This window comes from Brachionichthys hirsutus, chromosome 18, assembly GCF_040956055.1.
Source record: "Brachionichthys hirsutus isolate HB-005 chromosome 18, CSIRO-AGI_Bhir_v1, whole genome shotgun sequence".
In the NCBI taxonomy this organism is placed as follows: domain Eukaryota; kingdom Metazoa; phylum Chordata; class Actinopteri; order Lophiiformes; family Brachionichthyidae; genus Brachionichthys; species Brachionichthys hirsutus.
The window spans coordinates 10,303,081-10,331,070 of NC_090914.1; the positions used below are offsets into that span (position 1 = coordinate 10,303,081).

The 27,990-nt window shown below is 49.3% G+C and overlaps 1 protein-coding gene across 1 annotated transcript; it reads right to left on the reverse strand.

The window, feature by feature from the left end:
- Positions 1–20,037: 20,037 nt before the first annotated feature.
- On the reverse strand, positions 20,038–27,901 carry rps6ka5 (ribosomal protein S6 kinase, polypeptide 5). Its single transcript, XM_068752436.1, has 17 exons — positions 27,841–27,901; positions 26,522–26,593; positions 26,216–26,434; positions 25,996–26,111; positions 25,817–25,918; positions 25,471–25,554; positions 25,059–25,162; positions 24,818–24,968; positions 24,491–24,652; positions 23,146–23,271; positions 22,636–22,769; positions 22,460–22,553; positions 21,859–22,029; positions 21,548–21,739; positions 20,713–20,872; positions 20,451–20,614; positions 20,038–20,316 (listed from the first exon to the last, which is right to left on the reverse strand). Exons 1-17 carry the CDS (start codon positions 27,896–27,898, stop codon positions 20,038–20,040), a joined length of 2,388 nt encoding a protein of 795 aa, XP_068608537.1. The 5' UTR covers positions 27,899–27,901.
- Positions 27,902–27,990: the final 89 nt, after the last annotated feature.

The following is a 27,990-nucleotide window of genomic DNA, read 5'->3' on the forward strand; positions in this document are numbered from 1 at the left end:
ATTCATATCTCAAAAACTCTTAATGGGCTCCCAAGCCGGGCCAGAAAAGAAAGCTCTATTCCTGTGACTAGTCAGCTCCAGTCTTTATTCATCTGTGGCTCCGTGTCAAAAAAGGCTGTTGCTCGTTTGTGCCCCCGAACAATGAGGAACAAGGCTAAATCTCCAGCCGGGAACAAAAGACAGAAAACAGGCTTTTCACTGTGCAGAACATTAGATTCTGACACATTTTGCCAGGGCGGTTTTTATCCTCATCCTGAGTGCTGTGGCGCTTTTAAAGAGACCACCTGTTGGCAACAAGCCTGTTCTTCATTACAGACAGGCCTGTTATCAGAGAATGAGGAGGCTAACTTCTTTAAGTTAACCCCGCTAGATGATTGCGAAACCTAAATCACCCAGTGAGAAAATGTTGTTGGTTTTTTTTTGGGGGGGGGGTCATAATTTTCAGCAGAGAAGCGAGCTTTAATGCACTATAGTGAAAATCATGTGCATTTGTTCAGAGAGCTCAAATGCTCTTGCTGTAAAGTTGTTTTTCACTTATTCCTGGCATTGAGGGTTTTTTGGGCGGGATATGAACATAATTGCACCATGTTGATGATTGTCACCGCTGCGGATCAAATAAAACGACTGTAGATACGAAGCAATCAAGTTGTCCGGCTCGGAAGTGGACACGGTAAACACAGGGCCCGCCGGTTATTGGTTGTTGGGCTTATTTTTGCAGGGTTCTGTAAACTCTGGGACACATTTAAACGTAAAGTTTCATGAATAACCTTTGCATGATAATCACAGCATGTGTTGTAGAGCTTTGTGAAGTGGCCTCAGGACAGATGGAAGACAAACGGCGGCACTAAAAGAGCACCTCCTCGGTTTCTCTAAACCCAGTCCTCTCTGGGCCTTCAGCAGAACCCTGGTAGACTCAGAAACTCAACTGACTTTCCAGCAGCGTGGGGGGGGGGGGGGGGGGGGGGCTGAGGAGAAAACTGGCTCCTCATTTCTGCTTTCCTTTTAAAACAGAAAAGGCCTCTCATGCCATCACTGTCAGGACACGCTTGTTTCATGCTCAAAAATCACCCAGCGGATGGATGGAGGGGTAGGGGTGGGGTGCGCACACCTGTGACACCCGCCTCCAGAAAGCAGGCAGCTTCATAGACGTCCCCCCCCCCCCCCCCCTGCAGCATGGAGGCTTGCAGGGAAGGCAGTCAGCTGCTCTGTGGCCCCCGCTGCACCGGTGATACCGGAGGGAGGGAGCAACGGGAGCTGAATTCAGGCAATTACAATCAAGTCAGTGCATCGTCAGCGCGTGGGCTCTGGCAGCACCTGAGCTGGATGCTGATGAGACACTTAGCCCTCACGCTTTGGCCCTCCCTCACCCTCCCGCGGACCCCCTACTGGACACTTCCCTTCATGTCCTTTAGTCCTCCAGAGCCCCCTCCCCCCCCATCACGCCGGCGGTATAGAGGTGGCGTGGAGTCCTGCACTCAATCACCCTTCATTCATTCACACCGTACGCTAACAGAGCGTCGAGCACCTGTGCATAGCGCCGCTCCCGACACGTGGCATTCCGGCTTCTGGGGTTATTTCTCTGTGGGGGGGCTGCAGGCATAAGTGTTGTCACCTTCTTCACACCGAGACAACCTCAGAGAAGTCTCTCCGCCTCTGTCCCCGTTTATTAAACGGCGAGCCCCTTCACGCCGCTGCGTCGGTATTCATCAGCAGGTGGCTGACGACGCGACCCGACCGGCGGTGCGACAGGAACGGTAAGAGAAGACTATGGAGTCAGGCGGCATCACAACAACACTCTCAGCCCCTCCCCCCCCCCCCATAAGATGCTCTCAACCCCCCCGGCTACCGCCCTCTCTCAGCCGTCACACTTCGCTGAAGTATCATCGGGATGGTAAAAGGGCAGGGCTGCCATAGATCTGTAAATGTATGGACTGTAGAAGCACCGTGTTTTACATTTAAGGATCCGAGTGTCTCATCTGTAGTCTGCGTGCGTGAAACGGCGTTTTGTGCGATTGCTAGCTTCGCTTCTCAATCCAGCGTCATTGCTATTCAGAGCCCGGCGAGCGTTTGGCAGAGCAAAGGTAATGGCGGGACACCGTTTCTGCCGTAATGGTGGCCTTTAGATTCTTCCTGGGGCTTCGGGAGGCAACCGAGGATGGTCTCTTTTGAAATTATTTCATTTTGGTAGAGAAAAAGAAAATGGATTGCGCTGATCCTGTTTTGTTCCTTGGGGGGGGGGGGGGCAGTATTATCCCGGGCTGACACCGTTGGCGAAGAGGCAATCACAGCGGCCCTCGCTCTCACAAAAAACACTCCATCTGCAACGAGAGGAGGAAATCACACCACAATGATGTCTGACTCTTGTGCCTCACTCTGGCAGCTGGGCCCCGGGGCCCGCGAACTGCAACGCAACCGCCGCCACAATGGCTGTTATACAGACGCACAAACACCGGCCGACAAACCAGCAGCTGTAACACACAAAGGCGATGCACCTGCCGTCCCGCGACCACGAGGAACGTTTGATGGCGAAGTTCCCCGGTTGGGTAGAATAGCCCGTTTTATCTGCTGCCGATTGGCAGGGCCCGACCCGAGGGGTCAGACGTCTCAACCGGGCATCCTGGTTTCTGGAAGATTGTCGTTTTTGATGCATCCCAATCGATGGATAAGTCAAGAATTGGTCTTTTTTTGTCAGAATTTGGGAAAATTAAATGGGTTTCATGATTGGTTGATGGAAAATGCTTCCATTAAAGTGTTAATAAAGTAATAGAATATGTCACGTCATTAAGAGTAATGACCCTAACCAAACCGGGAGTCAGAAGTTGTGATAATCGTCATCTCCACTGTGGGTGTCGGGAGTATTTGAAGAAAGAAGCAAGAAGGTTCCGGGTTCGATTCCCAGGAAGTTCGCATGTTCTCCCCGTGTCTGCCTGGGTTTACTCCGAGTTCCTCCAAAAACATGCAGCTCCAAATTGTCCTGAGGTGTGTGTCTGTCTTTGTGTGGCCCCACGATGCCCTGGTGACACGTCCGGGGTGTACCCGCCCTCTCACCCATAGTCAGCTGACAATGCGCAGCCCATTTCCCTACAGTTAATAATAGGGGTTGAGCCTAGTGGGTGTTCTCTAGCGCCTCATAGTGGACACAGTAAATGACTGCAGCCTTGCATGCCCCCCCCATGTTGACTACTGTCTGAACTGTTACACAGGTTCATGGGAGGGTTTAAATACGTGTCAGTATTTCTATGATTTTTATCCTGTCAAATCCACAGCACACACACACACACACACACACACACACCCACTCGATGGAAAACCAGCGGCCATGTAGCTCACCCTGTTAGTATTCAACCGTGTCACCTCTCCCCCCCCCCCTCCGTGTCCCGTACCTGAGGATCAAACGCACCTCTTTGTGGAGAGGCCTGACCCCCTGCTATTAGCAAACAGAAGAGAGCCCAGCTGACACCACTCTTGAGATGTGCCATGCAGACGGAGGCCTGTGATTACTGCACAATCCTGAGGAGACGCCCCCCCCCCCCCCCACACACACACACACCGTCCAATCCAGATGAGAAATTCACCTCTCTCTGAAACAGATGTTAATATCTCGACCAACGGACTATCGGCGAGACCTCGTTGACACACATAGCGACGCCCCGGCCATAAATAATCAATAAGGCCTCTTCCTGTGAACACACGTACCTGAACGGGTCATTTCCTGTCACCGTTACCGCAGCAGATTAGGAGCAGAGATTGGACTTTCAAATTGGATCAGGGTGGACGGAGGCGCGCTGGGTAGCATGGAGCATGTTTTAAGGGAAGCGGTGGGGGCTGAAGAGCACCTTCCAGATGCAAATGATCAAACCCTGATTAATAGGAGGGATCAACACACACACAACATGTGTGTCAGATGCGTGTACGCGCGTGCGTTCCTGAGAGGTTGTCGAGTGAAAAGCCTTTTCTGATCTTCTCTGCAGAGACACACAAGCAGAAAACAATTCCGTGTGCTGGGGCAGAAATCAATCTCACATCTCTCTAGTTAATCCACGATGGCTCTCTCCAGATCCTGACACTAATAAGGTATTGAGCAGGTGAGGCCATGGGCGGGGGGTGGGGGGGAAACCTGCAGTCTGGGGCCCCGACGACGGCTGGCGCCGTTCCAGTGCAATTATGGGTCTTGTGTATGGGAGAGAAGGATGCAGGAAAAGAAGCAGCAGAGATGATGGGGGGGGGGGAATTGATCCCATCTGTGGTACGCTGGTTAATTAAAGCAGCTCTTCAGCAGCCTCAGGATGAGAGGCTTGGCCGGGCTCCTGGAGGCACAGCTCTGATTACTCACACAGAATGGATGGTTCCTTAGCAATGAAGGAGGAGGCCAGGAGCTGCCTGGTGGGGGGGGGGGGGGGGCAGACAACGTCAAGGAGGAGAGACGCATGTGCACGCATGCACGTGCTACTACATGCACGAATGCATGCATGCATGCACACGATGTAAACGCGCGCATACGTCGCCAGCCTGTTGACACGTCCACTTTAAAGTAATTGCATCAGGAAACTAATCAGACATAATGTGGGTCCACTGCATGAGAACGGGACGAGCACAAGGGGTTAATGGCAAAACAAGCGTTGATGCCTGCAGACGTGCACCGCGCACGTCAAAGGAAGCAACGAGAGGACAAGCTTAGGGAGGAACTGTGAGGTCATTTTGCAAACTGTTCCATTCTGAGGGGACAGGAGTGTCTCTGGTATGACCCCACCCTCCTATGGTGAGAGGTGGTATTGCATAACATGACAAAGGAGGGCATGTGTTTCTGTGCTGCTCAACATATACACGGAGCATACCTGAGATTTAAAGGGTCATGTGATCGATAGTTGATTTTCTGTTTCTGTCTGCAGCACATCTCAAGACGTTTTTGGTCATACTTTGCGAAGCAGCAGGAATTTAAACTGATTGTTCCGGTTTTAGTAAATAGGCAGTGAGTTTGGCGCTCAAAGAGAGGAGTGGGAGGATTCATTTATTCATCATAATAATATGACAGTGGCTGTAAAACATCTAACAGATGGATGGAGCACAGGCAGCCCATCCTGAATATATAATCATACTCTCAGAGTTAGAGGGGCTTATAATAAACTTCTGAGGTGTATGAATTATGTATATGGCAATGATTTGACGGCTGTAAAACAGAAAACGCCCGATTGAGGCACGCTGCGTGGCGCGGCGTTCGTTATCCGAGGTCAGGGCCGAGCGCTAATTGGTGTCGGGCCGAGCGCTCGTGAGCTAAATGAGAAAATTGCACGTTCCGGGAGGAATCATCTGCTTTTAAAAGAGCAGCTGCAGCCGCATCGACGGCAAAGACAGACGTAGACCTGGGCTCTGTGTGAAGGAAGGTGGAGGGTAAACTCCAGTTCACCTTCACCGCCCCCACCCACATGCTAATCCACAAAATCAGGGTAACAAACAAATCACAAAACATGACGATTATTATCTAAAAGCTTGTAGTCTCGTAGAATCTCTTATCGAGTCCCGGATGAGGAGCGCCGTCTCATCCAATCACGTTGGAGTCAGGTGACGCTTCCTGATGCAGGCGGGGTTTGCCTCAGGCCTTCCGCCCCCCCCCCCCCCCGAGCGAATGATTCACCTGTAAAGACAGCATTCCTCCGCTCCGGCCCCGCCCGGCCCCACAGACAAACAACAACGTGGCGTGAAAGACTGACGTGTTGAATTGCTTTCCGTTTGTTCCTCCCTCTCTCCCCCGCTCTCTCTGAAGCTGGGGTAATCTCAAGTAAACGCCATTAACTGTTTGCTCATATCGGCCACAGAAACGACGCCACGGCCTCCTTTGTCTCGTTATCGGTTGTTTAAAGAGGCTCTCGCTGGGACGGCGTGGCCCAGCGAGAGCCTCTGTGGTCGTGGTGATCCGACACCGTGGAGGCCGCTCAACAAAATGTCCAGAACCCCCCCCCGCCCTGAATGCCCCCCAACAAGGCTGCAGCGTGGCAGAAAGAACCGGGGCCAAGTTCTGTTACTGACTTATCATAGCGCTTTAGGAATAAATCATCTATAAATGTTTTACACGCCACGCGTGAGTCATTAAAGAGCTTTTAATGGTGGTCAGGTGGTTAAAGGTCATCATCCTTTAGTGTTCAGAACCCCCCCCCCCCCAACGCATCAGATGCACATTATGTCATCAAGCAGCACTTGACGAGAGTGCTGGTTTCCATGTTGTGTTGAAAAATTGAAAGAAAATCTGCAAACACAAACTCGTCTCTGACCTAAAGGCATAAAAAGCACAGTTTCATCTGAAAGCTCCCCCCCCCCCCCCCAAACCCCCCTTCAGGAAGGCTATGCTCTGATTTTCTTAGAATGACACTCACTTTGTGTCAAGATGCTTTCAGCGACCCGGGGCCCATTATAGCACCAGGTGAGTAATGGCAGTGGTACATTAGGAAAGAGATGTGAGGCAACTGGGGGGGGGGCGGGGGGGGGCGCTCTGATTTAAAAGCATCGCTCCATCTGCAGCATTCTCACCTGATGCAGGAGCACGGCTAGCGTTCCTGCTAACACCAGTGTGGAGCGCCGCTTCTCGACTTTCGGCGGAGCGGTCGAGATGGAGCCCTATCACATTTCTCCATCCAGGGCGGCGGCGGGGGGGAACAGAGCCCCCACAGCGGTGAATAAATACAGCCTAATGGCCTCTGATTAATTCCACATCGCTCTCATTTGGCCAGTAAAAAGAGACGTAATGACCTGCGTCCCCCCCCCCACCTCCTGGTCTTGTGCAGTTTCTCCCTCATTTTCTCCGTTTTTGATTATGAATTAGAAGGGATTGCAAATGGTATGCTGTCGGCTGCCCCCCCCTCCCCCCCCCGATTGCCATATTTGATTAAGAAATGTCAGCGTTCATGTTTCCCATGCCTCTCACTTTCCTTTTTAGCCCCTCAGAAGCACAGTAGCTCTCAGACAGAACGCGAACAGCAAACTTACACTAATCAAACGCATTCTTCTACCGTTTGTAGGTCGTTGTGTTTCTTTGCCTTTTCAAAGTGCGATAAAGTTCTCAGCATGAGATGCAGCGAAGAGAAAAAAAAAGACAATTAAGAGTTCAAGCGACCTACAGATCTCTACGGGTGCTACGTCGGCCATTGTTAATCGTCTTCCTCAGAAAAACACACATTTTCCTTGAAGCATCTCGTCGATCTGCGTTCCAACAGAAATTAAATTTCATCACGCCACAGCGATACGGCTCTGCAGTCAGATCTCTTTCTCCTGTTTAGTTCTCCAGCACAAATCCCATATGTGCAATAACGTGAATGATTGACACATCGGTTACACACACACGTGCGTGCATTTTCCTGTGCATATGATTGCGTGCGTGCGATAATGGGCCATCAGTACATAGAACAGAAATATCAGTGCAGGAGATACACTTACTGCCGGCCACAGGGTCAGATAAAGTGTGTAATCCTTTGAAAGACAGAATCCAACCAAGGACGGCTTCCCCATTGGTCAAGAGTAAGAAAGGGGAAGGAAAAAGCCGGGAGAAAATGGGATGGAGAAAAGGTGTAGGTGCCTTCCAGAGACAAATGTGTTGATCTCCAGAGATGAAAAGGACCGTTCTCACCAGCTGCAAAATGGAAAGGCAGGCCGGCCCTGAAGCCAAGGCTTGAAGCAGATGAGGGTCTTGACCTCCAGGCTCTTTTGTTATCATCCCATCAGTCCAGGGCATGGGAGGTGGCAGCTATGACAACTGGAAGAAATGGCCTCCCTCCCCAGCCCTCGGGGGGGGGGGGGGGGATGCAGGTACCCTGGACTGGAGATGAAGACGGAGGTGAGATTGGGGTCTGTGGCGGAGGAGAGCGCTAATGAGGGGACCGCTCGAGGAGAAAAGGCGCGACTGGGCTCCTTTTAAGAAGGTGTCCCCTCTTGCATTATATTCTTGACTCCCCTCCAGGGGGGCCTAATGATGCTTTGTAAGGTGGCGGAGGAAGAGGCGGGGCATGGGCTGGAATACCGGGAGGAGGCAGCCAAGAAAAGGGGAGCCAGAATGGTGTCCCCACTAGAGACAAGAAGGAGCTCCTTTTCTCAAGACTCTCCACGCTCCCATCTTCCTCACTTCAATCTCCCTCACCTCTCCACCTCCACCATCCTCTCCTCTTTTCATCTCGTCCTCTGGAGCAGGTTGTCACACACAGGAGCATTATTTTCCATTAGCTTAAGTACGTAGAAGGAGCTGAATCCGGACGGAGTTAAATGTGGAGATTCGGTGTGGTTTCGAGCGCCGTGTCAGGCAGACGCCGACGTCCACGGCCAACGATGAAGACGAGCTCGGCCCTCAGCTTCGAGGGCTGTTGATGAAGATCCTTTTTTGACAGTTTCAGATTTGTGAAGGAATCCTCACACGCAAAGTCTCCAAAAACACACCCTGTCGTTGCGTCACCATTAAGGCTGCTAACGCATCCAGGATGTCCCGCCCACTTCAGCTCACCTGTAAGGAAGTGAACTTAACTGCAGAATGCAATACGGAAAGCCGTGAGAAATTCCCATCCTTCCTAATTTGTCCCTGCGTACTCCGATCATACCCCCCCCCCCCCGACTCCCTGAGAGCGTTAGCATCCACAAACAAAATCAGATACAGTAAGGTTTCTAATCAGGGCAATCAGCGCTGTTGTCAGAGGTGTGCGGTGCCACGGCGACGCTGGCCCCATCTTTGTGCTTTAATTACTTGAGTCTGCACTTTGATGGAGGGGGGGGGGGGTGGTGATTGTGCCTTATCACCTATCCCCAAGGATAAAAGACGCACAATTACTTTGTTTGGATGCTAATGATTGCATTTCATTAGTAGCCACTCTTAGCCCTCCTCACCCGGTAAATGAATGAATATGCCGTAATTTCAATTATTGGAATTATGAAAATTGCTTTTAAAAAAGGCGGTGCGGGTGTCATCAGCGCTCCACTGTGACATGGTGCCATTTTAATTCCTATAATGGTTTTAATTGTCGCCCCCCCCCCCGCTGTGCATTAATCATTTAATTGTATTGTCTTTTCTCCATTCCAAACACCTACACCCCCCCCCCCCCCCACCGAATGCGCCGGCGCAATCATCTCCATCAGAGCGGAGCGATGAGTCGGGAACAAGTTAGAGGCGGAAATGAAAGTTCCAGATGAAGAAGGCGGTTTCTCAGACCCTGGATTTATGTTTGTCTGATTTATGTAGGTCAAACTTCACCGAGGCAGGCCATGGAAAGGTCAAAGGTCAAGAACATCACATAGCCAATCAGAGGGGAGCCGTGAAACAAAACATGACAACAAGTAAACAGAAAGAAAAAGTAGATGATAAAATCACTCGGAGAGCGCAGACCTACACCAAGCAGCTCAGTCCTAGGTCGGGTTGTGACCCATAACCTTTGACCTAAGCTCAAACTGGACTCTAAACGAGATGCTTTTTAATCCGAACATGTGACCTTCTGACGATACTTGTTGGTTGAGCAGCTGTGCAGCCAGACGAAGCTGAACAGTCGATTCATTCCAGGTTTTTACCGGCAGTCGCAGCAGCAGGAGAGGAAAACATCAGACTGACAGCCTTGAGCGGCCTCCCACTGTCTCCTCCGTGGCTCCTCAAGAGGGAGGTCAAGTGCACCCCCTCAGCAAACACACCCCAATGCCCATGCAGAACCTTGCCAAGCCTTTTTAGACAGACATTTTTCTTAAGCTCGTGTCATGAAGAGCACCAGAGGCATCTCTCAGCCTTGAACCTGTGGGTGTTTGAAGTGGGCCGGTGACCTGGCAGGAAAATACATCAGTGTGAGACAGATCAGGTGTGCTCCCCCCCGAGAAGAACGCCTCAGCCTCCAAATGTTTTCATCGAGGTGTTTTAAAAGAGGGACAAAAGCTTTCTGCCGACGTTTATAAGGCAGCACAGAGCTGGAAACCAGTCACACAGAAAAGAGCTCTTCAGATCCTTTGAGCTCTGAAACAAAGCTGAAACGCTGCAGGCTAACCCTGCAGTGTGTGTTCAGGTACGTGTACAGGTACGTGTACAGGTACGTAGCTGTCACTGCTGGGAGCGGGGAGAGCAAAATCATCTCAGAACACACGCAGAGGCCTTCGTTAATACTTAAAGGAACACTTCCTACTCACCACGGTCACAGGAAGTTATTGAGTCCACACATCTCTGGAGTGGCACAATAAAACACCTGAAGAAGAAGAAGGCACTGGATTAAAACAACTCTCGTATCTCCACTGAAGGAGGCGGGTTCTGATTTTATATTTATTTTCCATTCCGCATCATTTTTATTTTGAAACTTTGAATAATAACAGATCCATATATATATATATATATATATATACACACACACACACACAATTTCTTCAATTTCTATGTCACTGAGGTCATGGTGGCTGGTCTGAGAGCAGCTCCTACACAACACTGCCACCTCCTGGAGCAAGAGGGTAAAACACGATTCACGGATCAAGTCTGAGGTTGATAATAAAGTATCTGATAAAACTAATCAAATCGAAGTCACGTTTTCTCGGTGTTAAATCTTTATTTTAAACTTCTTGAGAAGATTTATTCTAAGAGTTATATGTAAATAAAATGTTTGGTACAACAGAAGTCATGAAGCCACGTGGAGCAGTTTAAATGTTTACAAAATGTTGTAATTGACATTGAGCCCAAGAAAGACTGCATAAATTATTACTTAGTAATAATAATAATGAAATAATCATGTAATATTTTATATTAATATAAAAGAATCCCTTATTATTTATCATTGATAAATACATAGTTCTAAATGAAACAAATAACATAAAAATACTAAATGTAAATATAAGATCAACTATACATTGTAAATATATATATATATATATATATACTTTTGGCAGGGATATAGCACATAAATATTTAATGGTAATATTACCCTGGTTTTATTGATCTAATGCTGACAAAGAAATATTAATTACTAAATGATTTACAGGCTGCTGATCGCTAATCAGTCATGTTGACAGCAGGTTCTGACTGAACCTTAATAAATATTCCAGGAGCTGCATCTTCCTCATTCCACAGATCGCCACTCTGGAAAATCAAAGTGAAGAACTTCCTGAGATCATAAAATCGGGACAACCAGCAGATTGTTTGGATGTTATTAGCAAATAGGAACAAAGAAATGCCCCAATGAAGCAAATTATTTGATCTCGGAAGAGCTCAGAAGATGGTGCGTGTGTGCGTGTGTGTGTGTGCGTGTGTGTATGTGTGTGTGCAACACACAAATGGATTTGGCTAATAGATGGCCCTCTGATCCTGACTGGAGCACAGCTGGAGTTCTCCTAATTGGAGAGGGTGAAGAGTGGAGTGAAAGAAGAGAGAGAGGGAATACGGCCCGGAGGAAATGCACGGCGGCGGCGATGCTATTGATTCAACGAGGATCATGCCGAACCAGCGAGCAGCCCACACGTCACGATTCAAAACCATCAGACTCATAACTGGGCCTGAAAAATCCCATTTAGCGCTGAGGACTGGCTTATTGGTCCAATAGATCAATAAATATCAGATGCATTCAAACTGATCCAAAAACAGATCGAGCTTCATGGATGCGATTCTAAAAGTACAGCACGGAAACCCATTTCACTGCCATCACGGTTTCTAAAAACAAGCATCACTAATCAAACCAGGGAAGCTCAGGGAACGGAAACAGGCTATAGGGAACTGACAAAGAGAATACAGTTGTACACAACAATTGCAGGGAACAGATGAAGCGGACAGCCGTAGGATCAGTCATAGGGAACAGTCGTAGGATCTGTCATAGGGAACAGTCGTAGGAGACGTCATAGGGAACAGCCGTATGATCAGTCATAGGGAACAGTCGTAGGATCTGTCATGGGGAACAGTCGTAGGATCCGTCACAGGGAACAGCCGTAGGATCAGTCATAGGATCTGTCATAGGGAACAGTCGTAGGATCCGTCATAGGGAACAGTCGTAGGATCTGTCATAGGGAACAGTCGTAGGAGCCGTCATAGGGAACAGTCGTAGGATCCGTCATAGGGAACAGATGAAGGGAACAGTCGTAGGAGCCGTCAGAGGGAACAGATGAAGGGAACAGTCGTAGGATCCGTCATAGGGAACAGATGAAGGGAACAGTCGTAGGATCCTTCAGAGGGAACAGATGAAGGGAACAGTCGTAGGAGCCGTCAGAGGGAACAGATGAAGGGAACAGTCGTAGGAGCCGTCAGAGGGAACAGATGAAGGGAACAGCAGCATGTGACATAACTGTTGAGAGTCAACAAGCTAACATCGACACATTAGCAACCAAACACACACACAGTCGGATCCTGCAGGACGGCAGACCCTCCCACCGTGTTCCCTTTGTGGCGGCCATTGTATCCGTTTTGTCGCCGCCATATGGGCTGGTTTACGGGACGTGGACCCCCAGCAGCTGAGGCTTTGTCCCGGTGTCACGGGGGTCGCTGGGATTGTGTTCCCAGCTAATTTACTCTTTCTGGGGCTGCGGATCAGAGTCTATAAAGATCTGGGAGGCTGAGCTCAGGGATTAGCACCGCCTCTGACATCAACAGGCCGGGGGGGCAAGGGGGGGGGGGGGCGGGGACATCTTAACATGAAACATCGCCACTGCTCCTTAACAACAGGATTCAATCCTTCACCCTGAAAATTATCCACACTCCTCCCAAACACACATGCACACACACACACACACACATTTTCCACCTCATTTGCTTCAGTGTATCTTAAACAAACACGTGAAGCAGTGGAGGGAGAGGAATTGCTTCTCCTGTTTGACCGGCCTCCATCGTGAGCTTTATAAATCACAGGCTGCTGAAATGTAGCTGCTAAAGCTAATTAAGTTAAAGTATCGTCACCAAAATGTAATCAAGCGATCTTTGGTCGATTTCTGCTCGCCGACGTGTTTTTAGTTTCAGTGAAACTCTCCACAGCAGAGAACCGATGAAGAGCATGTTTGCCAAACCAGAGACCTACAGTCTGGGCCAAACAGGGTCAGGATCAGGATCAGGATCAGGATCAAGATGAGGATCAGGATCAGGACACTGGGATGAGGAGCACCGTTCTGCCCCTCTTTGTGGTCTCCAGAGGGGAGACCTCACTCCAGTCGCTCCTCCTTCCGTCGTCGGCGGACAGAAGATACCACTCAACCTTTTCTCTCCAAAAGGGGGTCCTCAGCTCCCTCCCCAAAGACCCTCCCCAGCCCACCCCGGGCCTGTGTGGACACCCTGGCTTGGTTCTCAGACCTCCCCCCTTCTGTGATGCAGAAGTATTGTGAGAAGCCGACAAAGACCAGGAAGCCTGGGGGTCAGCGGGGGCCGGTCCGAAGGTCAGCTCAATCAGTGTCCGTATGATGGATGCAGCACCGGGGGCCCGGGTCACCTGGAACACGCCAAACACCTCGCCCCTACGGGTAACCCCAAGCCCACGTACATTTCATGTGGACACGCCTCCATCCGTTTCAGCTGCAGGATTTTTTCAGCCTCTGCAAAGACGAAGCCGCCGCCCAGCATCAGCACGGCTGGGCGTGGGTTCTTAACATCAAACACAGCGCCACCTAGAGAAATATTTTACACACGCATCAAGCATCGCCAATCAATAACGTACAACCAATTACAATATTCAAAATAAATCCCAGTTCATTGCTGTTTTCCTGTTTGCTGTTTGAATGATTTTTCTTTGCTAAGTCTCCTTTATCAACCTGCCGATGACGCCTCCTCCTGCGGTTCAGTGGGCGGGACAAGGTCTGCTAATGGAGGGATGTCTTGTCGTCATGGAGACGCCTCTGTGTGGGAAGCAGTCCAAACATGACGAGGCTGACTTTACTGACTCAAGGTGTCTGGGCCGGGGCAACAACGGGAGACAATGGCCGCTCCATTAGCGCTAATGTGGGACACATGTAACGGGATTAGGGTGGGGACACCTAGGGGGGGGGACCACATGGGGAGATGTTACGCCCGTCTCCCCGAAACCGTCCCTGTCCCGTTTCACTCCATCAAACCTACACAAAGCCAGCTGTCCAGGATTAAGAAGGTGATCTTGAAAATATTACATTTTTTAGCATTTAAGGTGGAAACATTTTCAAAATTAGAGCAAAGTTTGTCTGGAATTCCAACTAAAATCTGATGTAAATTCTTCCATCCGCCCCTGAATCCAAATCCATGCAGAAATGAATCAATTCTTTCTTGGAAATCAGGAATAGAAATCCAATCTTATCCCGGATCGTCTCTGAGGGGAAAGTCCTCAGATCTGCAATAAAATAAATGCATTGCATGGTCCTTTCCCGATCCTCATCCGATGATTCATGGAATTCTCTTCAGTAAATCTTTGATCATTTGGAGAAAAAAAATCTGACAATCCTGTTAAATGTTTAAATCTTTCTGTCCTGCTGATCAAACAGACATGAATCTGAGGTTCATGAATCTTCATTGGACGATTGGGAATCTTGCCCACCCCCTCCCTTTACCCATTCTGCAAATTCCAGAACTCTCCCCAAGACGGCCAGTCAATTAATAAGACATTGTCTCCTCCCCTCAGAGCCCGAGCACAAGAGGCCACCCAGGAGAGCCGCTTCTCTGGTGGCCCCCCAGGAATGCCGATCACACCCCCACACACAGACTGGATTGGACTCGGGGGTACTGGATAATAGGAACAGCCCAATCATGATCCTGCGCCAGGGCACTCCCAAGGATCGGAGGCACTTCAGCCAGACCCCGGAACCCTCTGAGGCCGGATCAGTCACTGGTCCAGATCTAGACCCAAACCGGCTCAGAAGAGTTTCAGTTAGGAGACACTGAAAGACCGAAGCTGTGTTTCTAGACTGGACCAGCACCAGACCCAGAGTCCTCCATCCTGAATACACGCTCCAGAGAAGGAATGATGGACAGGAATTAAGTCTGGCTGTTTCCTGTTCGCTAGCATCGTTAGCTTAGATGACATTTTAATACCTTGTGGACTCTCGAAGGCCTTTCTCCTCCGGCGGGTCCGATGATGTGACGAAGAGGATGCTCCTCCACTGTGGCATCTTAATGAAGAAGGAAGTGAGAGAACCCGAACCTGGAATATCAAAAGACGCCTGTTCAGTAGGTAAAGCTGAGAAATCATCTGACAAACTTGTAACCATGGAAACAAACGCAAAAAAAATTTGAATGACGGAAGTTCCTAAAAAGCATGATTTCATGTCACGATTGATGTTTGGAAAGTTTCCTGAAAAGATCTGCTGATAAACAGACAGATGGAAGTGATCAATAACCGTCATTAATAAATAAAAAATAATGAACAGACAGAAAACAAAGTGAATCTGTCTTTATTTATTCACACACTGGATCCTTGTTGTTAATTTGTTATCATGGCGCTTCATTTTGGATTTTGAGGAACAAATTGAATTTAGATTTCATTTTTATCGACTGAATGTTTTGCTTATTATACCTTTAAGTCACATTTCATTGAAACCCAAATCATAAAACCAGAACGAGAAAGTTTGATGCGTAAGAACCAAATACATCCTGATCCGTTACGACAGCAAAAAGAAAAAAAGGCCAACAATAAATGAAACCTCAAGTCGTGTCGTCTTCTCTTCGGTGGAGAGTTGAAATCTGGAGTCTCAGCAGCGAACGGGGGAAGAATGTCCGATCGAACCCGGACCCTTCAAGGATGCGGTTTATTCTCGTCTTATTGTATCCGCCGAGCAGAGCCTCCATCTGAACACTTAACAGTGGTTCACAGAGGATTGTTAGAATGCACCTACTGAGAGATTTCAAAGAGATCTCACACACACACACACACACACACACACACACACACACACACACACACACAGAGTGCCCTCTAAGTGCACCGGCTGTGTTTCTGCATATAGCCGTAATAGATCATCATCTGCTGTGTTTTCATGTATGTTGTGGGATGGACCCAGAAAAGGTTTGGGATGCTTCTGGGGGCTCAGAGTTCAGAGGGATCCCGTAGCTAGGCTAACACAAAGCCCTTCAGTTCCCACAGGTCCCCATCGTGATGATTTCATGAACAAAATCAAATCTATTAGGGGCGACATTGATCAGCGTCTGCCTTCGCGTGGAACTGACCCCCATCCCCGAGCAACGGAAGTAGAGATTCGGACTGTTACTCTGGAAAACCCTTCAAAAACTAAAATAAATTGCTTAAACGCCATCAGAATTCAACAGGTAAAACCTGGTAGAATAGAATAGAATGAAGCTCGAATTGTAACCATGGAAACAGGAAAACGCCCAAACAATAAACGTCACGAATTGATTGATGTTTGCAGAAAATTTTACCTCCATCCCCCCGCCTTCAATAATTCATTTCAGCCCCGATGGACACCATATTTAATGTTATTACAATATTATTTTATTCAAACAAGTGACAAACATTTCATGTTTTTTTTTTCTTAAAGCCCTTCACATGTAAAATGAACATTTCTCAACAGGTGTGACACCAAACAGGTTAATATTATTCCCACAGTAACAAACATGGCTGCATCTTTAACACAGGCTGGATACAAATACTTTAATCAAGCAGAACGTTTACTGGCAGTTTGCTTATAAATGTACATTTAGTGGATAAAAGGTAGAAAGACGTGAGCTTCTAGTCCCGCGAGACAAGATGAAGATTCTGTCTGTTTCCCATTTGACTCTAAATCAGGAGTTCATGCAGTGCATTCCAAGAGGTGCATTATCAAACACTGCCACCTACAGGCCACCTCCGGACATGCGTTTAAATTATGAAAAAACACTTTCTGACTGGCACCAGGAAATTAAATCAGCCAGTGAGAAATGCATTTATTAACTGATCAATCAATACCTAAATCCCCGGATGATGACGCTTCACAGTGGCCTCACGAAGCAGCTGTGATCGTTTCAGTACAAACAGATAAACGGGCTCCGAGACAGTTCCTTCACAAAAATGAATTCAGTGCTTAAAATAAACATTCAAGTGCAAAGCACTGCCACTTTAAAGCTCGATTGGAAATGGTTCAATATCGACCAATCTCAAAGGGATTCGCTGCTACAGTACCGTTTAAACACGCTTCGGCGATGGCGTGACCAGAATCCATAGAAATAAGAATCAGAAGCACGCACGCCATGGCGATGATGAGGATGAAGAATCACGACCTGGGGTGCATTTGGGAAAAAAAATCGTATCTGTGTCATACAGACCGTCATGAAAAGATCGGATACAGGTTTCTTTGGGACAAAGTAAATCTGGGTCACCTTAGCCTGCAGTGTGAGCGTAGCCTGAAGTTAGCAAGTAGCCCTAGCATAAACACAAAGAACACAGGCTTATGGAATCAATCACACCACTTACACTGTCGCAATATGCATTAAATGGACATTTCGGTCAAAAAAATAAACTAGACAAAAGAATAAATAAAATAGCTTGGTGGACCCGGGTGTGTCCCTTCAGACGAAGAAGAAGAGGAAGAGGAAAAGGAAGAGGAGGAAGTCCTGCAGGGAGAAAGCTACAGCACGTCACTCAAAAGGGAGGGAACCTGGTTTTGGGGAATCTGCCCTGGGTGAAGTCGGCGCTGAAGCGACGCTTCACACCGGGGAAGTGTTCTCTTTGGAACAAATGGTTCTGCAGTACATCAGCTAATGGAGCCGGCTCCCAGGGGGAACGCTCAATATAGGATACTTCTCCTCTTCCTCCACTTGAGCTATTAATACACCCAAACAAAAGAGGAGGCCTTAATGAGCCAGCGACAGAGAGCTCATCCAAACCGACTCGGAGCAGAGCTTTGTGGTGCTCAGCGCCGGGGATTTCAGCCGTTGAGAGTAAACGTGCTGCGCCTGCGCAGGCCTTTTAAGCTGCATAGATTAAAGCATGGAGAGGAGCTGGACGCGAACGTAAACGGGAAAACAACACGGCGACACAGAGCGTTTCTTTGCATATTTGCATGAAAGGATAAATTCCATGCGGATGAGAGCAGCTACCTTGAAGTAAATGCTTTGGTTCAGATTCAGAGTGCATTAAAAAGGAAGATGAGGGTGTGTGTTAAAATGCAGCTACACACACGCTGAACGGAACAGTGTTTCTACTGTTGGCATGGAAACGGGCACGTGTTCCGCCAAGTACTGGCGTACCGCATCACATCTCGGATGTAATCTAGATCGCATCACTTCTTTCACTCCCCGATTGCAAGGTCATTTTAAGACAATCACAAAATGCTAATGGCTGCTAGCATGAACGTTAGCAGTGAGAAGACGGGGAACCGAGACTGTTGCGGGACATTTCGAGCTGCTAGTAGCAGTTAGCATCTAGTAGCCGCTAACTTAATGAAAAAGACAGTGATGCAAAACCTCCAAATGGACCAATGAGAGTCCGTCTCAACATTTTAGCTCCTAAAAGGTTATATAAAGCAGGAAATATTATCACTAAAGGGTGGAAAGATATCAGAAAACCCTGATATTACAATATCTTCAATCATAGAAAGAACTCAGAGCGTAGCATCTACTGGTCTGACACCAGTAACGAAACACTGGAACACGACAATATTCAGACTACTGCAAAAAGGCTTCAGTCAAACCAGGTAAACAAACTGACATAAATCAGATAAGAAAACAGAGAAGAAGAAGAAGAAGAGGTTGATGTTTCTGTTTCTGAGCTGTCACAGTGAAAAGATCACCGCTTCAGTCAAGCAGTAAGTACAGCAGCAACGCGTCTGAAGGGGGAGAACCTCCTACGTAAAAGGTAGAGGACCATTAAAGGTGAACTTCACCCAAACATCATCACATACTCGCCTCTGAGCTGAGGAAGTCTGTCAGCGTTCTGCTAAAACACCTGAAGAAGTCAGCGAACGACTCCGTGAAGCAAAACCGAGAAGATCTGAAACCGTCACTGCAGCCGCTAAGCTAAAAACGTTAGCGCTGACCCAACGGCGAGCTGCAAGGACTCGTTCTTCTTCTTCAGGGTTTAGCAGAGCGCTGCAGCTGTTTTACTGTGAAGCCTCTTAGCAGCACGGAGGTGATGGCGTGAACTGCTCCTTTAAAGCTTGGAAAAGATCAGCACTTCTATCAAACTCAAACCTGATTTAATGACTTTTTTTTCTGGCACATTTAAAAAAAATAAATAACATGAACTAAAGAAGCTTAAGTGAAGCTGCCAAACTGTCAAACATTTTTATGCATTTGCACTAATCTGATCTGAGTTCCATTCTGCTCCATCCGATTGGTCGTAGTCAGAGTTAGCTTACATTAAGGTCCATACTGCACACAACCGCTACTGGGCTAATTATACTGATTGAGGATCAGTAAATGAGATAAAGCTGAGCCTCAAAGTAGTCCGACTCCATCAGAAAAACGTCTAAGAGAGCTCTTCTTCAGGGCCACGCCCCCAAATGTCCATATTTGGATGCTCCTACAAAAAAAACTTTTGCTGCTGTTCTTATATTTTTTCCTTTTGACACAGATGCAGCTCGATTCCAAAGTTCATCCATAAATAAACATACATTTCTTTCTGGCATAAAATCGCAGATGAACGACATGGAAACCGCTGCGAGGGGAAAACACACACAAACGCCATCCATCCATAATTTATCTTTAGATCTATCTGAACTTGAAATAAGTTAATAATATAGCTTATCATAAATACACTTCAGTCTTTAAAATTCACATATAAATTACCCTGCTCCATCTTCCAGACGCTCCCAGCGAAAAGAGGCGGGGTCAACGCCTGCACGACTCTCCTCCCCCCCATGACGATAAAATCACAAAGCCTCCGTGATGCTTGACGACGCTTACCCTTCACACTCGGGAGCTGGTGGATGAAGACGGGACAGCTTTGGTTCTGGGACTTGTCTCCGGTGTCTGTCTGGACCGGGGGGCGGTGGGGCAGCCCTTATGTGTCCTGGTCCAGTCCCTGATTGACATGTTGACAGTGGTAGAATTGGGAGGCTACTGCTAGTCATGATTGTTGCTCCTGCTGCATGCTTGGTTTTTGAGACGAGCCATGCAATCTGAGGGACGGACAAAAAAAGAGAGCATCTCTGAACGGGGGACGTCCTGCAGCTCCTCCGGCTGCATCACGGTCCTGAGAAGTCGAACGCTGGAGGAGCTGGCTGGTGCTCGGAATCCGTCCCCGGCGCCACGGGCGTGTCGGTGGGCGTGGTGCTGGAGGGCTGCGGGTCGGCGCTGCCCCCGGGATGCGACTGGGAGGAGGACGACGACGAGTGGGTGCTCTCGCTGGAGCTGCTGCGGGTGTCGGTGCTGGTACTCGTCTTCTTCATCTTCCTCCTCTTGGCGAGCGGCGCCTTGTCCACCGTCTGCAGGCGGAAACCTTCGCGCTTACATTTGTTAAATGCCTGGGGAACAAAAGATGAGAACCAGCGAGGGGGTTATTGATCTGTCTTATCTTTTTATTGTGTTCAAAAATGTATTCGTAACATTCAAAACACTTTTTAAACACATTTTAAGAATTATAATGCAGTCAGCTGACATGGAAGGTGGCTTTGACGTAGGTGTGGACGGAGGCGGTGGAGGACCCCAGGATGTCGGGGGTCATCAGCGGGTTGGACGACAGCTGGCTGTCGTCCTGAAGCCACGTGTTGTAGCGCAGGCCGCACATCTTAATCCTCTTGTTTGGGTCGACCGTCAGCAGCTCTGTGGACCAGACGTCAATAATCAATAATAATAACGGACAACCGGCGAGGCCGCCGCTACAGGTCGCTGCTCTTTTATTTCAGTAACGGTTTGGTCACCTTGGATCAGGTCCTTGGCCTCCTGGGACACATTTCTCCAGGCCTCCCCCTCAAAGGAGAAGTCTCCCTGTTTGATCTTCTTCATGATTTCCTCGGCGCTGGTGTGAGTCAGGCTCTTCTCCTGACACTGGAAGGGGACCTGGCCGGAGAGCATGGTGTACTGCAGAGACACAGGAGACAAACGGGTCGGTCCGACTCCCTCCTGCAGGTCACATGACACGTCATCTCGGCCCAAATCAAGGCCATTCATCCGCTTTACACGAATCACAGCTGTTCTCTCCCTCCCCCCCCCCCCTTCTGGCCTCCCATCTCTCATTAAAATGTTGGGAACAGCCCTTTAGGCAGTGGCTGTCCCGATCTCTGTCCAGTCCTCCCTCTGTCTTGCCTCTCTTTGCTCCCATGCCATCGAGCGCACGGCTTGTCATCAAACCTCCGGGGGGGCGGCACACTACTCCCTTCTGCCCCAAGGGGGTGACGGTGAAAAACGGCACTGGAATGAGGAAGTTCTGAATGGATGACCAAATATAGAAGTCTGTCAACCCTGCCTCCTCCTCGCTGCCTCTCCTTTAGTCTTTCTCCTCCGAGCTGAATTAGGATGACAGATCCGGCGTCTCTGAGCCTTAAACTGTGTCAGTTTGCTGCAGGATGCTGAACGGTGTAGCGTGTACCAGCGTGTACCAGCGTGTACCAGCGTGTACCAGCGTGTACCAGCGTGTACCAGAGTGTACCAGAGTATACCAGAGTATACCAGCATCGACCAGCGTGTACCAGCGTGTACACAAACACAAATATTGACATTTTGGTTGCATGCCGCGGCGTCTCGGACCCCACTCACCAGAATGACCCCCAGGCTCCAGAGGTCGCAGGACTCATCGTAGCCGTCGTATTTGAGGATCTCTGGCGCCGCGTACTGCAGCGTGAAGCACGGCGTCTTCAGCAGCTGATTGTCTGGAGGTTTGAGGCGAGCAAAGCCGAAGTCTATGATTTTTATCTCGGAGTTCTCGCTCTCGTCTGTGAAGAGGAGGTTCTGGGGAGACATGGCAGCAGTCATTTGTCTCTAGAGACGCCAGCCGAGACAGAAAACGATGGCGGGCAGCGATTCTGCCGTGAAGCGCCCGTTTACGCGGCGTCGAGCGTGTCTGGTACCTCCGGTTTCAGGTCCCTGTGCACCACGCCTACGTCATGCATGTGGCTGACGGCCGACACCAGCTTCCTCATGATGCGGCTGGCCTCAGTTTCGCTGAAATGCTGCTTCCTGCGGATCCTCTCCAGCAGCTCCCCCCCGCCGAGCAGCTCCAGGACCAGGTAGGTGTGAAGCTGCAGATCACATGACAGCATTTACACTTCTGTAAATGGAGTCTTGGATCTGGGTCAGATGCCCCCCCGCTGAGTTCATCATACTGAAGTGGTTCCCCGTCTTGGGAACGTCGCAGCTAATCAACCTGTTTGAGGTCGCCCACACAGGGTGCGCCACACAACACAATCCAGCGCCCCCCGTTCAGATCTGGCATCAGCACCCGTTAGTTCACGTCAAAGCTAAGACCATGTCCTGATCGGACCAGTCAGGACGGGAAGTAACGCCGGGGCGGGTCAAGGCCTCGCTCGTTTCTTATTCAATAAGACAAGATGGCCGTCTGAACAGCGGCAGCTTACTTTGAGAAACTTTGATAGGGTCCCCCGTGAATCGGCCCCGGTCCAGTTCCTGGACTGAACAAGGCTGCAGTCCCGACGGGTTCCCTGAGCTCACCTGGTCGTGGTAAATCTCATGCAGCTTGACGATGTTGGGGTGGCCGTCGCAGAGCTTCAGGGCAGCCATTTCCCGCTGAGTTTGTGCCTCCATCCTGCAGCAGACACAGGTGCATCATTATATTACGCACATTTACACAAACTGAGGCTAGCGGGTTAGCCGGCAGGGGCCTTTACCGTTTGCTGACTATCTTTACGGCGTACTTCTGTCCAGTCTTCTTGTGGGTGCAGCGCCTGCAGATGGAGAAGCTGCCCTCCCCCAAAGCGCTGTCCCTCAGGTCCATCTCATAGCTCATGTAGAAAGGAGAGTCCTGCAGGGGGGGGCAGAGGCAGGCCGTCAAACACTCCCTCAACTGAGCCGCTTCAACGTTCCGGCGTTGCTGTTCAGGAACCGAGTAGATAAACGTCTCCAATGTTGACATTGGCATTAAAAAAAAACAGAAGCTGTTCCAAACAAAAAGGAACACTGCTAAAATCTGAAATGAATGTGACAGGACAGAGAATCTCTACGCTTGGTTTAGGTACACCAGAGGACATCGGGGGGGGGTTAGGGAATCTGAGTGCAGGAAGGAAAGAAAGGCAGGGGAGGAGGGGAAAGAGAACGGCCTTGTGCGTCTTTGGCGGCAGCCATTAGCTTAAGTGTGTTTGTACTGGAGGCTGGCGCCCCTCCCCCCCCATTCATCTTACCTTCATCATGGCGCTGCGGGCCACGGCGGCCGAGCCCGGCCTGTCGGAGCCCCCACACAACTGGACGGGGTCGTCCATCACCACGTTCCTCTTGAACAGGATGGATGGGGCCATGAAGGAGTAACCCTGCATTCAGAAACACATCGGGGGGGCGTCAATCCATTTGCTGCTTGATCTGCAGATTGCAGATTGGGATTGGTTGCATCACTGGTCATTTGGACCGGTGACAGGAGGTGCCGTTTAAATAGTAATAAATACATTTATAAAGCCTTTACTGCTATTGCACAAAGACGCACAACAACATCAGGCTGCAGAAATGAAGAGGACACGTAAAACGTGCTTATAAACGCGCTGCATCCACATTAGGCTCCGACAGAATCCTCCATTTATTTCAGATCTTCTATGAAAGTCTAAATTGTTGTCATTCTTGCCGTCAGCGTCACAATGCAGCCGGTCTCTGAGTGACAGCGCCTGTCCAGCTGTCCCCATTGTACGCCCGGTGGATTCCAGCTGTGGGGGAGTCCGGCGCTTTGAGCCACCGACACACACACACACAGCTGTGTGGTATAGATGGACGGAAGGATGGATGCTGAATGAATGAGATGCCCCAAATTGGCGGGCTTGAATATTTGATTGCTCTGCCGTGAAATGACATCTTGGCATCCTTTAATGCAATTTTAATTCTGTTTTGTGAGGCGCCATGGGGGGGGCAAAGCACGGCGCTTCAAATTGAGACTGCCGTCGTTATCTCAGAGATTGCTAGGCTTGCAAATTATAAAGACCACAAGACTTCAGACTGTGAATGGCAGCTGGGAGTGGGGGGGATGAAGTTGGCAATCAAAGACTGGAGGCGTAACCGAGAGAGACGTGGCGATGCGCTCCAAGTGTAACCTTTTATTCCGCGAGAGAAGCCCGTTAATGGATCTATTGATCTAGCGAGCTCAAGGATCCAGGAGGCAATCAGAGTTGAAATCTCGTGCGATACATCAGACAGCCATCAGCTGGCGCCGAGTTGTGGGCCGCGTCGCAGTTCAAAGCTACATCAAAAATAGTCATTCCCATCTGTTACTTCAATACGAGCAGCAATTACTGCAGCGAAGAAGCCTTTAGCGGGCGTGAATGGCGGCGCGTACAGACAGACGCATGTTGACTTACAGCAACCTTTTGAGGACATTCAGAACTTCACTCCTCTGATTGCTCTGGAGTATTTCAAATATAGCTGCAGACAAAACTGTGGCATTTTCTACCCGTGTCAACATTTCACAAGCAAACATCAGCACAAAGCAGGAAGAACAGCAGGCAGCTAAGGGGGGGGGGGGGGACGTCCCCCCTACCAGCCTCCCACCTGGAAGATGCGGTCGCAGTTCTGAGGCAGAGCCGCGGGGGAGTATGTGGGGTCCATCTCCGTGAACTCTTCGGCGAAGTTGCTGACGTCCAGCTCGTCCCGGATCACCGGCTTGAAGGGGGCAGGCATCCTCTTAGCCGCCAGGTCGTCCCAGCTGATTCTCTAAAGTGAAGTTTAAAAAAACAGACAAGACATCGCCATCAGCACAGCGTGCAAAAACGCTCTGCTCTAAACGCAGTGGCCTCTTTGTGGTGCGGGACCAGCCCAACCCCGATGCCTGGTTTCTCTAAACACTGTGAGGAAGAGGAGACAGGCGACGGGATCCACCTGGTAGAAGGGGTGCTCCTTGATGTTCTCCACTCCATTCGGACCGGAGCCCAGTCTCTTCTCTGGCTCTTTGATGAGGAGTCGCTGGATGACGTCTTTGGCCACTGGTCCCATATCTTTGGGGAAAGGAGGATCTTTTTTCAAAATCCTCCTGGGATGGGAGAGACAAAACAGATTAGCATCGGAGAAAGTTCAGCAGTGAGCGGTTAACCAAGGCTGGTGATTGGCTGGCAATCCGTACTTGGCAATGTCAGTGTGCGAGTTCTCGTCTCCGTCCACGGTGAACGGGGATCCGCCGGTCAGGAGCTCGTACATCAACACGCCAAGGCTCCACCAGTCCACCCCCTGCAAAGCAGGAAGACATCCAGGAATTAACAGACGGAAAGAAAGGCCGAACAAACACCGTCTGGAATAGAAGGAGGGCAAGCGTCAAACACAAGGGGTGTCACGATTTACTCATCAGCTGGACCCATGGAGCCCATGAATGGGAGGGCAGTGGTCCCATAATCCTTTGGGGCAAGTGTGACGCACTGAGCTTTTCTTTCCCACAACAATTGAGAAGCTTTTTAAGAATCCCTGACACTTCCTGGTTCCTATAGCGGAGCAGAAACTCCCAAATTATAATCAGGAAAAGGGAAAGAATTCTGAAGTACCTTGTCGTGTCCAGATTCTCCACCTTCCACAATTTCTGGGGCCATATATTCAATGGTGCCACAGACAGAAAACGCCCGTTCCACCTGTTTTATCAATCACAAAAATAAATAAAGGATAAAATAGAGAGAATACATCGAAATAAACACATAGAAGTCAAATCTAAGTCTCAAAGCACAAACAGGAAGTTCTCATGGCATTATTTACTAGGTGCCTAATTCTCAGCAATTTGGCTAATCTGCATTATCAAGGCTGCGTGGGAGGAATCTGATCAGATTTGACTAACAGCAAAAATGAAACAACATAAATGTGTTTGAAGCGCACGTCACGTTTGTTGGCGCAAACTACCTGATCAAACTCTTTACTGAGGCCGAAGTCTGTGAGGACGATGTGTCCGCTGGAATCCAGCAGAATGTTCTCCAGCTTCAGGTCCCGGTAGACGATCCCGAGCTACACGACAAACACAGACGATGAAGCAGCGGCCTGAAAATCCTCTTCAGACCAGAACGATGGAATCCGGGGGTCACCTTGTGCAGATGCTCCAGCGCCAACACAATCTCTCCGCTGTACAAGGCGACTTCCTGCTCCTTAAACCGCACCCGTTGCACCAAGTGGGTGAAGAGCTCGCCGCCGTTTACGTAATCTAGAATGGAAGGAGTGCATGTTGGCTGTCATTCACATTCACCGGAAGCTGCTTCTACATTCATCGGTGTTCTTTCAGTCCGGTTCCACATGGAGGCTCCTGACCGAGGATGAGGTGAAGCTTGGTGTCCGTCTGGAAGGCGTAGTGAAGCGTGACCAGGAACGGCGACTGGCGGATGTGCTCCAGGACTTGCCGCTCTGTGCGCGTGTGTTCGGTGGTCTTCGCCTTTTGTACGATGGTGGCCTTCTTCAGGACCTTCATGGCGTACAGCGTCCCGGCGTCGTGGCCGCTCACCTTCCGCACCAGGAACACTTTGCCGTACGCTGGCGATTAAATAGACTGCGAGGTGACTTTTCTTCATCTGAAGCCCGACAACATGAAAAAGGAGAGAGGCGCGTGGCTTTGCTCACCTCCTGTGCCCAGTACCTTCAGTAGCTCGAAGTTTTCAATGCCCACCTTCTCCACGTGGCCCGTCAGGTTGGCTGGCGTCAGAGCGGAAATAAAAGTTAGCACATCTGCAGCTAACATTTCCACATCTGTTGCTGTGCTACCTTTTATGAAAATTCTGAATAAGCTGTCAAGAAGTTGATGAGTTTGAAGGAGAGCGCCATTTTGTACTGGGAACACTGGGCATCTCTTTTTAAAGCGGCATAAAAGCCCTGATGTGAAGAAACAAAGACAGAAAACTGGCTCACGCGGCGCGTCATTCATGTGAAGACACCGAATGTAACATCATTACTCCTGTATTCAAACGGGTCAACAAACGCTTCTGTTTCAGATCACGAACTCGCCGTCAGTGACTTGCCGTGCACGCCCTAACCGGCGTCCCCATCTGAGCGGATCACGATGGCAGACATCAGGCCCACTGTAGTGAACGCGTTGCTTCTGTGTCCCACGAGGAAAATAGGCTCCCGCCAAGCACAATCAGGGCAATTAGTAGGCCTTATGAAACAGCATCTGCCTCTGTGACGTCAGAGGTCAGAGGTCAGAGGTTCAGTGTGTTACAACCCCCCCCGGCAAATCCATCGCCAGCACCACGTTTGATTTCTGGGTTAATAGACGGGCGCAGGTGATCAGATTATGTTGCACTGTTGGATGAGATGAACCAAATCAGTCTTTCCAAAGTCAAAAGCATTCTTTAAAACCGTGTAAAAATGATTGGTTTCCTGACTGCAACCATAAAAACACGGCATTACAACTTAATGATGGTGTAAGATTATTCCGCTGTAGAAATACACGTAGAGGAAGTTACCTTCAGACCTCAAACGTTTTGCAGCCCCTGCTTTGTGATAAATATCACAGGACACACAGCAGTGGTTTATTTTACCCCATTGCCTCTCCTGGCTTGAATGCTATACGTCCACATCCTGTGAGAAATGCATTCACAACAGAAAGGGGCGCCTGTGACGACTAGACCTGCTGCATATTTACAGTCATGTTGCAGCCTGAACACCATTACTGTGTCATTACAAACCATCTGTAGCAGAAGCAGCGTAATAACACAATAACAGAGGCTTGATTTAGCCTCGTTCCATGTCAACAGCTAGCTTTAGCTAATGTTACCAGACGGGTTAATGAACACCAACAAGCTAACGTTACTGAAACAGCTAGGTAGCATTAGTTTGCGTCGTTTAGCACAGACAGTGGTAGCTTCACGCTAGCCGCTAACATCCCCACAGAACCACATGGCTTAGACGTACTGTGTCTGAAGTTAAAACAGTCCCCTCACCATGTTTCAGCTCGTGTTTCACAGTGAAGAGGTCAGCTTCTTTGGAGGATCCCTCCATCGGGGATGGATGGCAGCGTAATTCCCACTCGAGTTCAAAGATGCATGTTCAGCCCAAGCTTGTTCAGCCCGCGAGTAAATTTTTGCAATATT